The sequence below is a fragment of the Oncorhynchus clarkii genome, chromosome 4, assembly GCF_045791955.1.
Source record: "Oncorhynchus clarkii lewisi isolate Uvic-CL-2024 chromosome 4, UVic_Ocla_1.0, whole genome shotgun sequence".
In the NCBI taxonomy this organism is placed as follows: Eukaryota; Metazoa; Chordata; class Actinopteri; order Salmoniformes; family Salmonidae; genus Oncorhynchus; species Oncorhynchus clarkii.
In genome coordinates this window covers 60,190,693-60,212,348 of record NC_092150.1, presented here as the reverse complement: position 1 = coordinate 60,212,348, position 21,656 = coordinate 60,190,693, and the positions used below count along the sequence as shown (strand labels likewise).

At 43.3% G+C, this 21,656-nt stretch overlaps 2 protein-coding genes and 1 pseudogene across 2 annotated transcripts; all 3 read right to left on the bottom strand.

The window, feature by feature from the left end:
* Positions 1-4,048: 4,048 nt before the first annotated feature.
* Positions 4,049-6,130, bottom strand: LOC139407758 (uncharacterized; annotated as a pseudogene).
* Positions 6,131-6,864: 734 nt separating this feature from the next.
* LOC139407757 (uncharacterized) lies at positions 6,865-13,334 on the bottom strand. The gene is made up of 7 exons (XM_071151615.1): positions 12,205-13,334; positions 11,182-11,360; positions 10,692-10,947; positions 9,510-10,516; positions 9,315-9,423; positions 9,054-9,161; positions 6,865-7,234 (listed from the first exon to the last, which is right to left on the bottom strand). Exons 4-7 carry the CDS (start codon positions 10,157-10,159, stop codon positions 7,034-7,036), a joined length of 1,068 nt encoding a protein of 355 aa, XP_071007716.1. The 5' UTR covers positions 10,160-10,516; positions 10,692-10,947; positions 11,182-11,360; positions 12,205-13,334; the 3' UTR covers positions 6,865-7,033.
* Positions 13,335-20,163: 6,829 nt separating this feature from the next.
* On the bottom strand, positions 20,164-20,804 carry LOC139407756 (small integral membrane protein 8). The gene is made up of 2 exons (XM_071151614.1): positions 20,548-20,804; positions 20,164-20,433 (listed from the first exon to the last, which is right to left on the bottom strand). Exons 1-2 carry the CDS (start codon positions 20,665-20,667, stop codon positions 20,275-20,277), a joined length of 279 nt encoding a protein of 92 aa, XP_071007715.1. The 5' UTR covers positions 20,668-20,804; the 3' UTR covers positions 20,164-20,274.
* Between the last annotated feature and the right edge of the window lie 852 nt (positions 20,805-21,656).

The following is a 21,656-nucleotide window of genomic DNA, read 5'->3' as shown; positions in this document are numbered from 1 at the left end:
TGACGTGAAGGGAGTGCAGCGCTTCGTCGGATTCGTCACCTATCTGGCCAAATTCCTACCGCGGCTCTCTGAAGTGTGTGAGCCATTGAGGAGACTCATGGACAAGGACACCATCTGGCATTGGCTCCCAAAACATGACGCAGCGGTGAGGGAAATAAAAACTGGTCACCCAGACACCTGTACTGCGATACTACAATGTGTCAAAACCTGTCACGATTCAGAGTGACTCAAGCCAGTATGGACTTGGCTGTTGCCTCATGCAGGAGGGCCAGCCTGTGGCATTCGCCTCTAGGGCACTCACCCCAACAGAGCAGAACTATGCCCAGATAGAGAAGGAGTGCCTCAGCATTGTGTTTGCATGCCAACGCTTCCACGCCAACGCTTCCACCACTACCTGTACGGGCGCAACAATATTACCGCAGAGACAGATCACAAGCCCCTTATTGCTATATTCAGCAAGCCTCTTCTGAATGCCCCAAAACGACTGCAGAGCATGCTACTGGCCCTACAAAACTACAACCTCAAGGTGGTGTATAAGCCAGGGCCAGAGATGTATGTGAGTGACACGCTCAGCAGGGCTACTGCATCAGGCACTCACACACGCTCCATGCATGAACAACATGCAGTGTGCAGCTTACAAACAGAGCAAGTGGATGTTGAACACATCAACCAGGCTGACTACCTTAATGTTACGGACCAGCGCCTTATACAAATCAGACAGCACACAGACAGGGACGGGCAACTCCAGGCATTGAGGTCTGTGATTCTGATGGGCTGGCCCGACTGCAGGGAAGAAACTGCTTTAGCCGTCAGAGAATATTGGCCAGTCAAAGAGGAGATCAGTGTTCAAAACGGAGTAATATTCAAGAGTCAGAGAGTCTTTATTCCCCGGTCTCTGCGCCCTGAGATGTTGGCTTGTGTGCACTCAAGTCACATAGGAGGTGAGGCCTGTTACAGACAAGCACGTGACACACTGTATTGGCCAGGAATGCAGAGTGAAATCAAAGACTGTCAGTAAATGCACAATCTGCAATTAATATGCCATTGAGCAACAGAGAGAGACGATGATGTCCCACGAGCTACCGATGCGCCCCTGGCAGATAGTAAGTCTAGATCTCTTCCAGCACAGTGGCAAAGACTTTCTGCTGGTAGTCGATCATTACTCAGACTTTTGGGAGATCGACCTCCTCCCCGACCTCTCAGCAGAGACAACGATCAAACGCTGCAAGGCTCAGTTTGCCCGCTATGGCCAGCCAGATAGGGTAATTTCAGACAATGGACCCCAATTCTCCGGAGTTGAGTTCCGAAAATTTGCTGCAGGATGGGAATTCGAGCATGTCACTTCATCACCATGACACCCAAAAGCTAATGGGAAGGCAGAGTCCGCAGTAAAAATCGCAAAGAACCTTTGCAAAAAGGCTCTGCGAGAGGGCAAAGATGCCTGGAAAGCAATCTTGCAGTGGCGCAATACCCCGACAGAAGGCATGGACAGCAGCCCGGCACAGCGCCTCATGGCACGGCGCTTAAAAGCAGCTCTGCCAGTAGCCAGCACTCTCCTGGAGCCATGTGTGGTGACAGACGTGCTGGTGAAGCTACGTCACAGAAGACAGGTCTCCAAGTTCATCTACGACAAATCGGCAAAAGACTTACCTGAGCTCAGGGTGGGTGAAACGGTGCGAATGAAGCCGGACAGGCCTCTGGAGACTCGGATCCTGTGTACAGAAAGTGGCACCACGCTCCTACTTGGTCGAAGTGAATGGATCACTGTACCGTCGTAACAGGGTTGACCTTCGGATTGCTGAGCCAGCACCTACTCAGAACCCTGATGGTCAAAGGGGTCGCATGACAAAAGACAGAACCCCAGCAAGTCACATGGGGCCTGAGGCACTGGGCGAAGAGCCAGGGGATCACAGGTCGGCCGCTCCCTCGCCCATCAATTCTCCCCTTAGACATTCAGGTGACACGCCTGTGCGGGAACCCGCAGTCCTCGCAGACAAGCCCCCTGTCTTTTCACGCTGCGGGCATCTGTCCCAGCCACCAAAAAGACTTAATCTGTAGGTTTCCCATCAGGGATTGTTGACAGAGATAAAAGTGAAGAGAATATCAAAATGTGTTGTTGTTACCTGGAAAAAAAATAAAAATAATTACTAAACTGTTCATGTTGGAAATTGTTACTAGGTTTGTTTTGTTAGTGAATTGACACCTCCTGTCCTATTTTATTAAATGGAAGATGTTATGGGTGTAAGATGGCACAGTGATGCCATCTGTTGGTAAATGTTCATTACTGCAACTCTTGTGTTTTACCGGGGTGCTTGAGATACCCGGATGTGTTGTCATGTACTGAACAAGACTGGTTACTCGCATCAATGCCTCTGTCTCGTCATTTAACATTCAAACAGCCTTTCCATTTCACAGGGGTTGATTACGGACTTTCACTTAAGACCTGAGATTAAGATCACATGGCAACCCCACTTCTTTAGAGTAGAAAAACACATGGCAGTTCTTAAAAAACACAGAAGAGTACATGTAAAAATGGTGCGTCAAAGACTGGGTTAAGTAACACGTGAATCATACACTAGGTAGTAGGTCTACTGTCAATAAAATGGGGTTGATACTCAGGTCAGGTTAATCAAAATGCTGCAAGGTCCAAACTAATAAGGCCAATTGTGTGTCCATATGAACAGGCCATTTTTTGGAAGGGTACAAGGTAACCGTCAAATGGGAAAGTCATAGCCGCAATGAATCAACATACAACGTTCTCATCAAGTTTAGGTATTTGCTGTCAAAACACTTTTATAGTAGAAAAACATGCACTTAACAGATGTGTCCCATTCATTACAAAACGTAGAACGATTTATCAATACTCGTAAGTCAGAAAAGTCTATATTGTGAACAAACGTGTACCCGAGTCAAGAATAGGTGACGTTGTGAATTGAACCAAAGGGACCCTTCACGCAAACAAATGTAGGTTTAAAAGATCAATACACATTATTTTTATTTAACTAGGCAAGTCAGTTAAGATCAAATTCCTATTTTCAGTGACGGCCTAGGAACAGTGGGTTAACCGCCTTGTTTAGGGGCAGAATGACAGATTTTCACCTTGTCAGCTCAGGGATTCGATCTTGCAACCTTTCGGGTTACTAGTCCAACGCTCTAACCACTAGGCTACAGGACTTGCGTTATAGGCCTTCATTTTGGGACATGCAACATTGAATGCGGTTAAGTGGAGAGTCAAGAGGGAAAACTCACAATGGAGAAGTAAAATGAAAACAGTCAGTCTACCATTTAGGTGTGGTGGCAGTATCAACAAACTGCACATACTCAACACTTCACCTGCATTGATTTAGCTACAGGTCTTGGAGGGGAAACTACAGTAACTTACCTTTCGCCAAGTTAACACTGAAAAGATGAACATGCTCATTTTAGGTTGAAGTTATTTCAAGAAAATAAAGAAAGCTAATAAAATGCACAGAAAACTATTACAATTTGACCATCATGTCATGGACCTTGCCAAAACCATGGCATATGTAGTAGTTTCTCAGAAACGGAGAAGACTGATCAAATGGGCCTTTAAATAAAGTAGATCGGTTTTCCTACCATCACCAAAATACCTGGGTCACCCCCCCCAAAAAAAACAATTTGAAAAGAGGAGAAAAGGGTGGGAAAACAACCTAATATTTCAAGAGGCACACAGAGAAATATGTTCAAACCTGTTCTGAAGCGCGTACAAATCTGTAATCTTTCTTTACATATTGCCAGACCCTGATAAGAAGATTCTAAGTAAATCTTTGGACATCCTCAGGACATCTTTGACAAAGGCATCAATTTAAGGAATGCAACCGTCTTGAATCAGGATTTATGTCACTAAGCATAAATCAGAACATTCCCAACTATTGTCTGATCTGTCTGACAACAGTAGAACAATTTTATATCACACTCAAAGTAATAGAGCGTTGGAAGCTTCAAGCTGAAATGTCCACTGGCATTATGCAGTAGAGCTATATTGCACCATCCATCTGGACCATCCAGTCCAGATGATGAGTCCAGCTCAGAAGCACTTCCTGAAGACTGTGGGCCATGTTCCTCATATTCCTCTTGGCTGATCCAGGTGAAGTCAAAGGATGACAAGTTAGCTAGCACTGCACCTCCACTCCAAACAGATACATCTCTGTCCTTAGGGCTGGTCACACGCACACACACACACACACTCCCTCAAGTCTGTAGGCACCATGGTTCTAATTTCACTCTGAAGCCGCTCAGGCAGTCCAGCCAGCAGGGTATTTCCACCTTCACAGAGGAAATTAGACTTTTAGGCTGTGTCAAATGGCTACTTTTGACCAGGCTTCTTTTGACCACTACATAGGAATAGGGTGACATTTGGGACACAGTAGTAGACATGGGTGGATGAGTGGACAAGTATTCAGCAACTGATAAAGCAAAACTATGTACCTGATAAGACAATGTTCCCCAAAAAGCTCCGCCGGAGGTCAATGTCTGAAAGGAGGATTGACTTGAAAATACTCTCATGCATCCCGTAATGGTCTCGTCCAATCAGATCTGGCTTAAACAGCATCTCAGGAGCACTGTGGATGGAATACATCACTGATTAACAGATCAAAGCTGACCCCTGGTGGCCATCCAATGGCTTACTTGGTAGTACCATAATCAAAAGCTGTTGGCGGAGTTAAAACACTTGCAGTTCTTAGTCTCAATTTCCTCAATACATAGCAGCAGATCACTTAACCATCACCACTCATAAGGGTGAGTGTTCTTTAAAGTGGGGATACAGGGGGTCGGTTAGAGGCTTACCTGAACCGCTCTGTGCTGAGGTGGACGACCTGTCCATCAGGCATGATGTAATAGATCACTGCTAGCCGACAGCCCACAGGTTAACTCCGATTCATAGTCCCGGGCCACCTGGCAGCATTTCTCCTTTATCTCTCTCACAATCTCCATCTCGGTAAAAGTGTGCATGCACACTCCCTGCTCCTGCAGAAGCTGGGACACAGGATAGCAGAAAGCAAAGGTGAAAATAACTAATTGTTTTATTGATAAAATTAGCATATTTAACAGAGTCCCTGTAAAAAAAATACATAAACTGTTAACATCAAATACCATTTTAAGGTGCATTGTAGCATCACGGCCAGCCAGGGTGAAGCACTGCGTGAGGTAGACAGTATCCCTCAAACACTGGCACCCTATGACTCACTCCATCCCCAGAGTCAAACACTACACCTATTAGAAGACAAAGGCTACAATGATTAGCAATCTTATCCATTATTAAAGCTAAAAATACATCATTTCTCACCTAGATTTGAATCTTTACTTTGAACAAGAGCGAAAGCATGCAATCCTTTACTCAGGAATATAATCACTGGATTAGATGGATTCATATATTAACTGAATCTACTGTATATTTACTTACATCCACAGAGTAGATAAAAGTTAGTTTACCTGTGGACCTCCCTGCTGCGTAGAGCGCCAGCACTGCCTGCATGGCCACATAGGCGAGGGGAACGTTAAAGCAGTCAAACATAAGTTCCATCATGCGCTGGCGGTTCTCCAGCAGGTTCATGGCTGCCTCGGTCAATAGGACAGGGTGGTCGTCTGGATCGACCTGCAGTTTGCTGGAACGTGTGGTACCAAATCTGAAGCGATACCAGTGAGGTTTAAATCCTATAACCGCCAGGTACTACAGCTTCATCAGAACATCAATGGGATAGAATTATGTCAACAGTAGACAACCCTTCTCCATTTCCTCCCAGTTGCTTATAATTCCGTTTTTTCATGGGATACTTCAGTACCAGGACTCCTCTCATGTGTTGAGCCAATGAATGATGTCCAATGAAAGTCTCCCGTTCAAAGTTGCCATTCATTATTTCCTGTTGACAAAACAATAGGCAAATCAGAAAGCCAGTCTCCATGTTGGGAAACGTATGGTGGCGGCCTAGCAGATGAATAGCCACATGACCAAGGATAAACACCAAATAATTTGCTCATACAATTACCTCATATTTAGACAGCCCAATGACATTTGAAAATATAATATTTGGGAGGTCCTGATCAGCAAACCCTGCTTTCGTCAAATCAGATCTGTGTCCAGCACTGTTGGAGTATTGAAATTGGTCATCTGTAAATACAAGTTCAGAGAGATATAATCATTCCCATTTAACCGAAAGAATGTATAATATTCAAAAGGTGAATGTCTTTCCAAACAACTACTAATCCTTACGTCTCTGGTGGTTATTTGGACATTGGGTTGATTGACAGGTGACCTAGAGATGGCCCTCCTTGCAGTCCTACACCTCTGAAACCCATCAGGGCTCTACTTCTCTCCACTCATCAGCTCCGCTTGGTTCACATGATCCAGATATCACTTCAGCAAACATACGAGGTAGCTCTTCAGAATTAAACCCAGAATGTGCCATTGAAATATCCTCAGATTTCTGGGAGAGGTGGATTTCTATCTGAACACCGGCAGAGTCAACAGGTGTTAATGTTGATTCAACAGAGGAATTGTCTAGAGAGGACTGCTCACGGGACTCCAAAGGGTTATTGCATAATGATGCCTGTTGAGCTGTGAGGGGTTTGTTGTTGTGGATATTGCTGTGGTCCTTCACAGGTTTGAGGCTTCGCCCTTTAGGCTTCGGAAGAGTGCTGAACTCTGGCATGACTTCTGGTGCGAGTCTAGGGTCAGGGTCTGAATCACTATCAGGGCAGAGGGTTAAACACATGGTTTCCACTGAGATGTTGAGTCCTGTCCATTATAGAGCATTTCACTACTTTCTTGGTTCTGCTTATCCTCTTTGTGAGTTGACATCTTTTAGTCATCTCTTTAGCTAGGTTCTTTTCCATCCTCTCCACTTCCCTTTTCTCTCTTTCTAGTTCGAATAGAAACGCCTGCCTCTCCTTGCACGTACTACTTTTCAACAAGGCTCTCGTTCTCAGCTTGTCTGAGCTTGTGGATCTTGAGGTTCTCCTCCATGATGAGCTCATCGAGAACGTGCAGTCCTTAAAGCTCCTTCAGGAACTGTCAACTGTTGGTTTGAGGGGGCCTCAACCCCGTCGGCCCGTTCTCCATTGGCCTTCCATTGTGGCTCATGCTGCATTCTGATGCCTCAGTTTCACTGGCTGCCTCTGATGACCTGCATTCACAATGGTTGTCAGTGTCGGCAGAGTCAAGACTGTCATTAAGAGCCAGGACACCCGCCGCTTTTAAATCACTGGAGGACATCTGGAAACCAGAACAATAACATTGTTATTGATTTAACAATAACAGTGGAGATAAATCGTAATAAATACCCCATCAGCTGGTTAAAGGCCACTAAACAAGATAAACAATTGTCTTGCATTAAGTTAAATCCCTGTTCAATCTTGTAAAAACAATACTTTCTTACCAATGTGCAGGGAGTCTATGAAAATAGTACAAATGGTTGTTTGTTGACCAGTGCATTTTGTAATTGGAGGAAAAAGCCACAATCTAATTGATGGAATCTAATTTGTAATATATGGGCAGTGGTCTACTTTGTAGTTCACCAGCTTAAGTGGTCCCATGATCCAAGTCTGACATACAGGAACACATTTACAGTGCCTTCAGTAAGTAGTCACACCCCTTGACATTTTCCACATATTTTATTGTGGGATTAAAATGGATTTAATTGTAATTTGTCAATTATCTACACAAAATGCTCTAAGGTAAAAAAAAAAAAAATATATATATATATATATATTTTTTTTTACAAATGTTAGAATTTAACAATGAAACACTAATACATATTATATGACAAAAAAGTATGTGGACACCTCCTCGTCGAACATCTCATTCCGAAATTGTTGCTCCTAAACGTTTCCTCTTCACAATAACAGCACTTACATTTGACCGGGGCAGCTTTGCAGGGCAGAAATTTGACAAACTGACTTGTGACTCCAGTGTACATTTGTGTTTTGTTTTAAGTTATTGTCCTGCTGAGGGGTGAATTCATCTCCCAGTATCTGTTTGAAAGCAGACAACCAGGTTTTCCTCTAGAATTTCGCCTGTGCTTAGAGCCATTGTTCATTTTTATCCCGAAAAACTCCTTAACAGTCCTTAACGACTACAAACATACCAATAGCCTGATGCAGCCACCACTATGCTTGAAAAAAATGAGTGGTACTTCGTAATGCCTTGTTTTGGCTTTGCCACAAACATAACACGTTGTATTCAGGACAAAAATGGTAATTTCCTTTCTGCAGTTTCACTTTAGTGACGTGTTACAAACAGGATGCATGTTTTGGAATATTTTTTATTCTGTACATGCTTCCTTTTTGCACTGTCAATTAGGTTAGTATTGTGGAGTAACTAGAATGTTGTTGATTCATCCTCAGTTCTCCTATCACAGCCATTAAAGTAACCATTTTAAAGTCACCATTGACTTCATTGGGAAATCCCTGAGCGGTTTCCTTCCTCACCAGCAACTGCGTTAGGACGGACGCCTGTACCTTTGTAGTGACTACACCATCCAAAGTGTAATTAATAACTTCTCCATGCTCAAAGGGATATTCAATGTCTGCTTGCTTTTTTATTATTTTAAAAAATTATACACCCATTTACCAATAGGTGCCCTTGTTTGCGAGGTCTTTGTGGTTTAAATGCACGGCTTGACTGAGGGACCTTACATGTAATTGTATGTGTGGGGTACAGAGATGAGGTGGTCATTCAGAAATCATGTTAAACATTATTATTTCACAGAGTGAGTCCATGCAACTTACTACCGTGACTTGTTAAGCAAATGTTTTTTCTTGAACTTATTCAGGCTTGCCATTACAAAGGGGTTGAATACTTAACTCATGGCATTTCAGCATTTCATTTTTAACTATTTCTAAACATTTCAAAAAACATAATTCCATTTTGGCAGGGGTATTGTGGGGTATTGTGTGTAGGCCAATGACAAACATGTAATCCATTTTAAATTCAGGCCGTAACACAATTTCTGGGGGAAAAAGTCAAGGGGTGTGAATACTTTCTGTATACATATACGCGATGATATACATGACTGTATATCATCACGACCTACCAAACTTGTCTGCTCCTCACTGCCCCATGACGCCCACACTTTGCTTGAGCTCCCAGTATTCAGAAGAACATTCCACATCTGCTCCTGTGCCATCACATTCTCTTCCACCTGTACAAAAAGTGTTTACAAATGCAAGGTATTGGCCTAAGCCAATGTGATTTAGGTCACTATTACCAATCTTGGTAATGTGCAAATCAAATGCTCCGAACTATTTACTGCTTTGGCATGAAAACAATCCATTGAACATTTGAGTCAACCTGCCTCCAGTATTTCAGCTGCCCGGTCCAGGATCTCCGCCACCCCCCTGAGACCCTCCTGTTCCTTTAGGTCCCAGACATTTAACGAGACTTCAGTCATGGAGCTTGTAATCCTGAAAACACAAACAACATAAGTGCTAGGCACAATTAGCGGCTATGTGGACCATGTCAGGAGACAAGAGCATAAATGTGTCATTACCTTTCACAGGTGTCCCGTTTGGGGTTATGGAAGTCATACGTATCCCAGGGAAGAGTGGGAATTCTCTCTGCAGTGTAGTTGGGCACGTCTCCTGCATCTGTGATGGTGCTGGAGAGGGAATTACAAACGGGGCTCAGTTCTGACTCCTCAAAGCTGTCCTGTGCCTGTAGGATACAGTCACTGGGCTGTGCCCCTCTGCTCTGAGGACTGGTGTGTACCTCCGTCTGTGTGGGCTGGTCTCGAGACCGATTGGATAATTGGTCGGTGTGGTGGGAGCACTCTGAGGGGTTTGGGCTCATGATGTCCCGTTGATGTGGTGAAGGGTTCTGGGTGATGGTGACCGTGTAAGAGTTCTCCAGGTCATCCACAGGTAGACTGAGCCAGGGGTTCTGGGGCAGGGTAGCCGACTGCTTCAGTTTGATCTCAAAATCTAGCGAGTCCACTGTTATTTTAGGGATAATCTGAATGCTGGCCCTGGAGGTGTTGCCCACAGAAACAAAGTCAAACTCCTCCCTACAGTCCTCCCGAGTCAGACACGCTGGAGATGTTCTCCTCGTGGATCTGGGGCTGCCTGGTGGCTGGTACCGTGGACAGCCCTTCCCATCCCTCCCTCCTTGCCCCAGTCTCCACATGGCTGCTTCCTGCTCCATCAAAGCCAGAGTCAGAGGAGCTGAGAGAGGGAGTATTCCCCACAGCAGACACAGCCCCAGAGATAGCACTGGAGGGGGACGTACCTAGAAGGACTTGGTGTTTGAGGTTAGAGAGGGAGCCACGGCTGTGCAGGTTATCAGTCTGATCTGGAACCAGAGGTTTTTTGGAGACTACATAATGCCCCGTCTGGACTGTTAAAGGCCTCGGGGCCTCCGCCCACACCCAGGTTAGTGTGTGGCCCAGGCCCTTTCCTGTGGCGGGCTCTCAGAAACTCATACTGCCACTGCAGTGCCAACTGGAAGTTGTTGATAGGTACTTCCCCTGGAGAAGTCAGGAGTTTTCGCAGGGTTATGCACCTGGAGAGAAGGTGGCAGGGCCAACTTGTCTGTGAACAAGTATTCAATATAAATACTGCCATACAAGTTGCCAAATCAAATAGCAAATAGAAGTTTTAACTAGTTAATACCCTCCTAAAGCATTTAAACATGATTATGCAACAGAAGTTTTCCGACACAAAATGGAGTTTCTCACCTTTGTGACAGCTGTTTGCCCTTCTGCTAGAGCTGGGCGTCAGGGATGACATTGGCCAGGTGAGCCAGCTGGACCAGCTCCTCCATGTCTGGGGAGGGGTTCCTTCTCAGGAAGTCACAGACCGCCTGCCTCCACACAGGGTCAGGGCCATGCATCTCCAGCGGGTGGTACCATTTGGGGAGGCTGTCACAGTTCACACCCCACAGAAGGTCTTGAGAAAGTTCTCACACAGGACGATGCTGTACCAGCTATTGGCCTGTTGAGATGAAAGAAATTGAGTACATGACATTAGATTAAATAGACCACATTACAAGCCACATGCATGTCACGAGGAGATAAATATAAAACGTAAATGTAATTTCAATAATCTTCCTAATAATCTTCAATAATTGTTGTCAATTTCAATTACCACTTCAGTATTATATAAACACTTCTAAGTTAGCATATACACTCAGAAATCGTAAAAAGGTCAGTCCAACAGAATACCTACTTTGTTGTAGTAGTGGTCGAAGTCGGCGACTGCTCCGAGGGTCTGGTGAGGGAGCTCTACAGCAGAGTGGATGTTCTCCTTCAGTCTGTCTGGATCCTGCACCCACTCTTCCTTGGTCTGGGCAACACCAGGAAGCAGAGTGTCAGCTAACGTGTGGATCAAATCCTCAGCCCAGCGGACTAGAACCGGGCAGCAGGGAGAGAAGTGTTGGGGAATAATCAGAATTAGGTGGTAACATAGGTAAGATGTTTTATATTCATCATATGTTTGTAAGTTACTTCTCATCAGAATGTTATTTTTGTATAATACTGTGGCAGGGTTGCAGTATCTGTTCTATGTCAAGACTAAGTTGTTTGGGCCGGAGAGAGGGGAGAGGTCAAGCGTGTATCTCTTGGCTCCACAATGTCTGTGTGCCAGTCAGTGTGTCTCTGTGATCTTGTCAAGATAGGATGGATTTGATATATGCCTGTTGATATGGAGGATTGGTTGTATTTAGAATTGGTTGTATCTAAATGACAATTTGATATATATCATAGGTTGGGGGTAATGTCTTGGTACCATTTTGTACCAAGGACGAAATAAGAGCTTTGTTTAGGAGACCAAACTGAACGATAATTTATAGCCAACTCTGTCTGGCTAGGGGATACTCCTCTCTGAACTAAAGTATTTTCTTTGTGTAAGTTCCTAAGACCTGTGGTTTGTCATGTCGTCTAGGGGGGGTGGATCTTTGCTATTAAAGGATCTCAGTTGCAATGTAGAGGGGGCTCTCAGAGAATTCATTGATAGACACTGAATTGATCTGAGAGTCACAGGGTTGTGATAGAGCTTATATAATTAAAGATGGACTTTGATAACTAACTCTGACTTGTGTGTGGTTTGCGCTCATGATTTGGTAAATAGAGGAAATTTCCACGACAGAAGACATGTAAACACAACAGCGCTGTTGTTCAGGATCCATACAGCAACTTTAATACTTCAATGCACCCATCTTAGGAGGAAAATATCAGAGTAGCCTATATTTACCATGGCAGGTGTATAGATGGATGCCTCAAATTCAGATGTTAACGTCTCAGCCTTCCTCGCATCTTTAGTGATCTCTATTCTGTACGGCTGGAGCTTCTCTTTTTGATAGCTTTTAATCTGTTCAGTTATCTGCAAGTGGAGGTGAATGAACCAAAGAACCCGATAGTCACTCTGACAGAGCTCTAGAGTTCCTCTGTGGAGATGGGAGAACCTTCCAGAAGGGTAACCATCTCTGCAGCACTCCACCAATCAGGCCTATATGGTAGAGTGGCCAGACAGAAGCCACTCCTCAGTAAAAGGCACATGACAGCCCGCTGGAGTTTGCCAAAAGGCACCTAAAAACCATGAGAAACAAGATTATCTGGTCTAATGAAACCAACCAACTCTTTAGTCTGAATGCCAAGAGTCACGTCTGGAGGAAACCTGACACCATCCCTACGGTGAAGCATGGTGGTGGCAGCATCATGCTGCGGGTATGTTATTCAGCAGCACGGAGACTAGTCAGGATCGAGGGAAAGATAAACAGAGCAAAGTACAAAGAGAACCTTGATGAAAACATGCTAGAGCGGTCAGGACCTCAGACTGGGGTGAAGGTTCACCTGCCAACAGGACAACAACACTAAGCACCCAGCCAAGACAACGCAGGAGTGGCTTTAGGACAAGTCTCTGAATGTCCTTGGGTGGCCCAGCCAGAGCCCGGACTTGAACCCAACATTTCTGAAGAGACCTGAAAATAGCTTTGCTGCAACGCTCCCCACCCAACCTGACTGCGCTTGAGGATCTGCAGAGAAGCGTGGGAGAAACTACACAAATACAGGCGTGCCAAGCTTGTAGTGTCATACCCAAGAAGACTTGAGGCTGTAATTGCTGCCAAAGCTGCTTCAACAAAGTACTGATTATTATTCCAACATGTTTTGTTGGAAAGCTGCATCGTTAAAAAAAAAAACACTCGTAAGCCTAAGTTCCATCGCTATCGGGAAACCGGGCCCTGCTATACAGTACAGTACCTGCTGTAGTTCTGTAGCATATTGAAAGCTGTGTGGGTGAAGAGGGCCGTCCCGGCCATTGTCTGATAACACGAGTCATTCTCAGGGTAGCGCAGCTTCTCCACCACACGCTCACAGTGCCTTAGCAGCTCATCCAAGCCCAGCTCCCTACACCACAAAAACAGCCATTCCAACAACTTTATAAAACACACAGGCACTCGGTCAATACTGGGGCAGAGGACTTAGATTCGTGGAACTACACAGGTAGATCATTCACCAGGCGTTGCAACTTGAGAGGCAGGTAACTTAAGCCCTTAAAAAGCGCCGTTACAGTAGGAAGTATGAGGATTCTGTGTTATGCACTATAGCCCATTACCATATATGTGATTGAATATTATCTGCTGTTGGCTTGTGTGGATGTATGTATGTGTTATGCAACACAGCTGACTTGAAACATTGTTAACAGTTTCAGGCCCTGGGCCTTTCTCATGATGGAAAAATACAGAATAACATGAAGACAGAAACTGTGCAATGAGTTGGGGGGGCACATTCAGAACGTAGTGTTGCGAGAACAGATAACAGGAGCCAGGTGCGAGATAACGGTATCGAGCATGAGCGCATAGATACTCTACACAGCAACAGTTACATCTCTCAACTGGAGCGCCCGGGGGCCGGGACCAGCTAGGCGCCAACAATCAACGATAGGCTGGGTGAGTCTAAACCACGCCCAGTCTCTACTCTGACAGGCCGGCTCGGAAGCAGGAACTATTTCTGTCAGAGTATATTTATAATATCTTTGTCAAGAACAAGTCAGTTCTCTGTTTTGCCCTGCGAGGTGGGACAGAGAACCCGTATATACGAAAATTGCATTTACCACTTATTGCTTAGCTAATAAAAAATACATAGCATACAATCGGTGACTCATTGTCATATTTATCCTGATACCAGATTCGAATTGACGCAACCCTGACAGAAGTGAGCAGCGCTATAGGTGCAGATCAACTCAGCTTACACCTGTACTACCCAAAGTAGGCCCTTGTCATGTCCAACTGAAAAAGAGAGCAGTGATGAAAATGGAGACCCTCACCTCGGCAGCAGTTGGAACTTGGCTTCGCTGCTGTAACAGAAGTCACTCAGTTCGGTGAAGGCAGAGGGCACAGGCTGTCTGGAGAGTATCTGCAGGGTGGAAATACACGACAAGAGCCTCTGGACCACTGAGAGAAACTCTTGGACAAAGGCATCAATCTCCTGCATAAGCAACAGTCCAAGAAGAGACGTGAGAGGGAAAAATCAGAGGTGGATTATAAAGTAGGTTAAAAAAAAAAAAATGTGTCAGTCCTGTCGCATCAGAAAAGCATTATTCATATACTTGTCTAAGTTGTACAACCACAAACCAATTATGTGAAATACAACCCAAATATACAGCCATAACCTGCTAAAAATATAAATATAATATAAAATATACAGATTGTGGCTAGAGGGGAGGACTCGTCCGTTCACCTACTAACGAATTGGCATCTCTTCGACCACTCGGTTTCCGACTCACAGAGAGAGGGTGGAGGGCAGACTTTTTCCCCAAATGAGAAAAGGCCACTGACTACATACTCCTCTCTCCAGATAGATTAACTGAATCTACCGTGGAACACCTACCATAACAGATTGTTCTGAAATAGTTTCTATAGTTAGAAACAGAACATTAGCATTCATGCAACATTACTTTGTTAATTTAATCTCAGAAATGAAGCTACTTGATTGTGCCCATATTGGACATGTTAATGTATAGGGTTCACATAGTCATGGTCATGTAGTGTATGTGGACACCTGCTCGAAAAGATCATTCTAAAATCATGGGCATTAATATGGAATTGGTCCTCCCTTTGCTGCTATAACAGCCTCCACGCTTCTGGGAAGGCTTTCCACTAGATGTTGGAACATTGCTGCGGGGACTTGCTTCCATTCAGCCACAAGAGTATTAGTGAGATCAGGCACAGCTGTTGGGCGATTAGGCCTGGCTCGCAGTTGGCGTTCCAATTCATCCCAAAGGTGTTATGATTGGATTGAGGTCAGGGCTCTGTGCGGGCCAGTCAAGTTCTTCCACACCGATCTCGACAAACCATTTCTGTATGGACCTTGCCTTTCCGCACAGGGGCATTGTCATGCTGTAAAATGAAAGGGCCTTCCCTAAACTGTTGCCACGAAGTTGGAAGCACAGAATCGTCTAGAATGACTTGTATGCAGTAGCGTTAAGATTTCCCTTCTGGAACTAAGGTGCCTAGCTCAAACCATGAAAAACAGCACTAGACCATTATTCCTCCTCTACCAAACAATTGGCACTACCTGGGGCAGGTAGCGTTTTACTGGCATCTGCCACAACCAGATTAGTCTGTCAGACTGGCAGATGGTGAAGCGTGAGTCATCACTCCAGAGAATGTGTTTCCACTGCTTCCGAGTTCAGTGACGGCGAGCTTTACTCCACTCCAGCAGACGCTTGCCAATGGAAACCCTTTTCATGAAGCTCAAGACAAACAGTTCTTGTGCCGACGTTGCTTGCAGAGGCAGTTTGGAATGCGGTAGTGAGTGTTGCAACAGAGGACAGATGATTTTTACGCGCTTCAGCATTCGGCGGTCCCGTTCTGAGAGCGTGTGGCCAAACCACTTCCCGGCTGAGCAGTTATTGCTCCAAGATGTTTCCACTTCACAATGACAGCACTTACATTTGATCGGGGAAGCTCTAAGCAGGGTAGAAATTTTACGAACTGACTTGGAAAGGTAGCATCCTATGACAGTGCCACGATGACAGTCACTGAGCTCTTCAGTAAGGCCATTCTACAGCCAATGTTTGTCTATGGAGATTGCATTGCTGTGTGCTCGATTTTATTCACCTGTCAGCAACAGGTGTGGCTGATATAGCCAAATCCCCTAATTTGAAGGGGTGTCCACATACTTTTGTATATATGGTGTATTCAATAAATATTATGTCTGTCAATGTTAACGCTTTACATTGCTGTTTATGCTTTCATGGAGGAATTCAATTGTGAGGATGACCAGACTATTTTATCAAAAGCAAAAGCTAGTGGGTTTTCTACCCAAAGTTGCAAAGAAAACGTGATCCATTTAATAAAGTACAAGCAACCATCAAATGTGATTAAAGGGTGTGGCAGTAGGAGGAGCAGTGGCATATACTGGGCAAAACCTGTGACTTTCACACTAATTTATGGTATCTTGATCCTCTCCCTGAGAATACATTGTTAGTTATTTTTGACGTTGAGTCATTATACACTAATATTCCACACGAGGGCGGTATTGAAGCTATGGAACATTTTCTTCTGCAACGTGACCCTAATGAACTACCTTCCAGTGCAAGCATTGTAACATTGGCTGAAATAGTACTTACGCATAACTATTTCATGTTTCTAAATGATTTCTTTATTCAGACGAAAGTTACTGCTATGGGATCCCCCATGGCTCCTAACTATGCTAATTTGTATGTGGGTTACATGGAGAAACAGTCTATTTTTTATCATCTCAAAAATGTTTTCTTGTCTCACATCATTATTTGGAAACGGTATATTGATGATATTATTGTTCTGTGGAGGGGTGATGCAAAACAGCTCCAGGCGTTCCATGATTTTCTTAACTCCTGTTCTGAGCATCTGAGATGTATTATTTATTATACATGTCAAATTAGTTTTCTTGATCTTCTGATCTTGTGTGAAGATAATGTTCTATACACTGATCTTTACAGGAAGCCTACTGATCGTAACAGTTTGTTGAGGGCTGATAGTTGTCACCCACTTTCCTTGAAAAATAGTTTGCACTACAGCCAATTCTGTCGAATCAAAAGAATTTGCAAAAAACAATCCGATTTCGACAGAAATATGGCTGAGACGCAAAGAAAGTTCAAGGAGAGGGGTTACAAGAATGATCAGATTAATATTGCCATTGAGAAAATTCAAAACAAAACGAGACATGACCTTTTTCAAGGTCAGTCTCGCAAAAAGACGCATTCTTGCGTTCTAACTACCCGCTATTCAAAGTGCTCTGAACAAATTAAGGGAATTGTTCACAAACATTGGCACATCCTAAAATCCGATGATAGTCTCGGTAATGTGTTTTCGGACCTTCCCTTGGTCGTATTCTCGCGGGGCAGAAATCTCAGAGACCAATTGGTAAACTCTGATTTACCACCCCAAGATATTCCTGAACAACGTCTATTTGCGCCCCTACTGGATGGAAATTACAAATGTAATGGCTGTGCTCAATGTAATGGCACTTATAAATGTAGATCCTTCAAACACCCCTCAAACAGAGAAATCGATCCCAATAAAAGGTGTTATTACGTGCTCCACTAAGGCAGTTATTTATCTTATACAAAACGCGAATTAAAAGTACGTATCTAAGAGAATCGTAGCACCATTAGGTGTAAAAAATGTACTTATCCAGTTGCAGCCCACTTCTTGGAGGCAGGCCACTCGATTTCGTTTCTGCGTTATATCGTCATCGAACATGTCACCCTCCCTAGGAGAGTGGGTGACCTTGATAATTTATTGTTAAAACGAGAGGCTGCCTGGATCTTTAATTTAAAGACCCTTGCGCCCTTCGGTCTCAACGTAGACTTTGATCTGAAGCCATTCTTGTGATTATTGTGACTTTGCCATTGTAATTGTTTGTAAACTTGTGTAGTTAAATTAATCTATGATCGTATGCTATCCATTTGTTTGTATGCTGTTCTTTGTATGACATTGTAATATTTGATTATTAACCAATGGTATTAGGCCACTCTTGGCCATGATTACAGACACCTGTGTCTTTTGACACTATATAAACGAGTCATCCCGCAGTGTTTGTGATTATACCCTGATGAAGACAGCTTGGCTGTCGAAACGTTGGTATTACATTTTTGCATCTGAGCTCCTAGAGTGTGCGGCTCTCCTTTATTTTCAAGTAATGCAAGTAACTTCAAAATGGCAAATTTCTCTGATCTTGGGGTGGAAAAACATCACCAGATTCACAGGGAATACATTACAATGGATGAAGAAGCACTACTCCAAGCCGCAGCTCCATACTACTTGTCGGACAGAGAACTGATACTGTACGGTTGTTGGGGGAGTCCATGGGTGGCTTTTGGTCATTTTATTAGATTCCTCATGTCTTACTCATTATTTGGAATAATTATGGTCAAATCAAATTTTGTTTGTCACATATACATGGTTAGCAGATGTTAATGTGAGTGTAGCAAAATGCTTGTGCTTATGGTTCTGACAGTGCAGTAATATCTAACAAGTAATCTAACAGTTCCCCAACTACTACCTAATACACACAAATCTAAAAAGGGTGAATGAGAATATGTACATAAAAATATATGGATGAGCGATGGCCCGAGCGGCATAGGCAAGGTGCAATAGATGGTATAAAATACAGTATATATAGTTTACATACACCTTATCCAAATACATTTAAACTTAGTTTTTCACAATTCCTGACATTTAATCCAAGTAAAAGTCCCTGTTTTAAGTCAGTTAGGATTCCCACTTTATTTTAAGAATGTGAAACGTCAGAATAATAGTAGAGAATTATTTATTTCAGATTTGATTTCTTTCATCACATTCCCTGTGGGTCAGAAGTTTACATACACTCAATTAGTATTTGGTAGCATTGCCTTTAAACTATTTAATTTGGGTCAAACGTTTTGGGTAGCCTTACACAATAAATTGGGTGAATTTTGGCCCATTCCTCCTAATAGAGCTGGTGTAACTGAGTCAGGTTTGTAGGCCTCCTTGCTCACACATGCTTTTTCAGTTCTGCCCACAAATGTTCTATGGGATTGAGGTCAGAGCTTTGTGATGGCCACTCCAATACCTTGACTTTGTTGTTTTTAAGTCATTTTGCCACAACTTTGGAAGCATGCTTGGGGTCATTGTCCATTTGGAAGACCCATTTGCAACCAAGCTTTAACTTCCTGACTGATGTCTTGAGATGTTGCTTCAATATATCCACATAATTTTACTCCCTCATGATGCCATCTATTTTGTGAAGTGCACCAGTTCCTCCTGCAGCAAAGCACCCCCACAACATGATGCTGCCACCCCCGTGCTTCACGGTTGGGATGGTGTTCTTTGGCTTGCAAGCCTCCCCCTTTTTCCTCCAAACATAACAATGGTCATTATGGCCAAACAGTTCTATTTTGTGTTTCATCAGATCAGAGGACATTTCTCCAAAAAGTACAATCTTTGTCCCCATGTGCAGTTGCAAACCGTAGTTTTTACCTTACACCACGTCTCTTCGGTAGCAGTTTTAATACACTTCTCCTTCTCATTTTGAAACTCTGTCATGTAATACTGGTGTATGTTTTCTCTTTTATATACAATTCAATGTGATAGTCGCTTAAACATCTGTTACAGACTGCTATCATTGATAAGTAGTATCATTGGAGTGAATCTAATATAGGAGGTTTGGACATACCAATGAGGTTTGAGTACTCAACTGCTTCAGCTTTATCAGTGTTGCCATACAAAGCTCTGAGTACGGCTTGTGGGCTCTCGCAGTTCGTCTTTCACCTCTAGACACAGGAAGGATTCTGTGAAGCTTCTTTTCCCACGTTGGGAATTTCCCTTGCTCTTTGACTCTGTCCATTGTAGCTTGTACACTGGACCTCACCTCACAAAAGTACATAATTATTGAAGTATTATCTCCCAAACCATAGGGTGGGTATCTTGCTCTATTTAAAACTAGCTACTGTTTAAAGTACTTAAAATGCTGCTTTGTAGAAGAAGAAAAAAAACTAGTATAAGAACGTGTGACTTCAAATGCATGTATCTGAAAAAGGAAAAACTCATTGTGATGCATCCTATTGTGTCCTCTTTCTTGACGTGGAATCATCTATAGGCTTTTTATGGGCTTACCTTATTGTATTTTTTCTCTAAAGTAAATTGTTGTTTCAATAGTTGAATAACTGAATCCAACAGCTATTGCCTCATTTTAACAATATTTAATAACCATAATAATTTTATACACAGATCCAGTGCTTTCCGCCCATGCCATTTCCCCACAATAATGTTCAGGATATATTGCATATCTGATGGGATCAGTCCCATTTCGAGGTTTTCCTCCTCATGTTCTTCTCCCCTTCACTGTCAATAGCTTCATACAGCTGCTGGTCGTTATCTTTGGTGGCGTGAAGGTAGCCCAGGTAGCCCACACACAAGGTGATAGTTACAAGTCCAAAGGCCATCACAGGCTTGTTCTGTAAAATAAATAAACCACAAATGTAATGACATGTGAACAACAGACGACACTGATAACAAACTCCTATGTGCCTAATACAATTGTAGCCAAGGAGTTCGTCAGTAGGCCTTACTGGTCTAATGAAGAGCTCGGGGTTAACAGCTCGGAAAAGTGTGGTGGTCTTCGCTCCCCTCAGGCCAGGAATCCTGAAATTCCCTTCTTTCGGGGCATCCTTATCGCTTCCAGATGCCATTGCAAAAGTATGTTGAGTCTTTACTTATGCAACCCTATTGTATGAAAGAGTGCAAAGCGTTTGAGGAAACGTTATTGATGATGGAAAACATTCCCGAGCAATCAAAAGCGCATGCACCAAACGTCCATTTGTTTTGAAAGTCATAACAGTCAACGAATGCAACAAGAAATGTCTGTATGATACAATTAATTATACAGCGCCACCGCGTGGATGGAGTACACGGCTACGGCACAGGCTGGTTTCGACAGTATGTGGAACAGCCTTTGGTTCGGCATTTAGCGTTAAACCAAAGACTCAGCATAAACAATTGTACTTTCTCCCTGTATTCAGAAAAAAGTGTAATAGCTATTTAGCCTTACACAGGGAGAAAAGTGAATACCCATTATTAACAGTCAAGTCATAGGACACCTGGAATGACAATAAAAAAAATAATGACCAGTGGCCACACTGAAGTCAGCACTTGAAAGGGACATTCAAATAACAATTTAACTTGGATACAATTCTGTAGGACTTTTTTATTCTTTCAGCAACACAATTTGAACTCATTGACTGATGACTGATATTTCCTACCACTGATGTTCAGTCCATGTGTGTTTAATGTGACCATGGTTATACTATGTCGCAAAATAAACTGTTGGGTTGACGACAGATGAATGCAGATGAATGGGTTGACTCATGAATGGTAGCCACAGGCTTTAAATCTAACGGCATATTGAAAATAGGCAGTGTTCAATTTAGGATTATTTTTTGTTTACCTTTGTCACATTGCTCAACATCCTTCAGAAACAGTCTTTTTAATGTTAAACCTACAATCTAATAAAGATAATGATAGGCCATATACGCTAATAGAAAAATACACATACAGGGTACATTTAATTAACTACGCTAAGGATTTTTATAGTGACGCTCGTCCGCAATAGAATATCCAAATAATAAGCCCTCTGCGTACCAAATAGGTGTGGCCTCTTTGACAGGTGTGTTTAACGTGG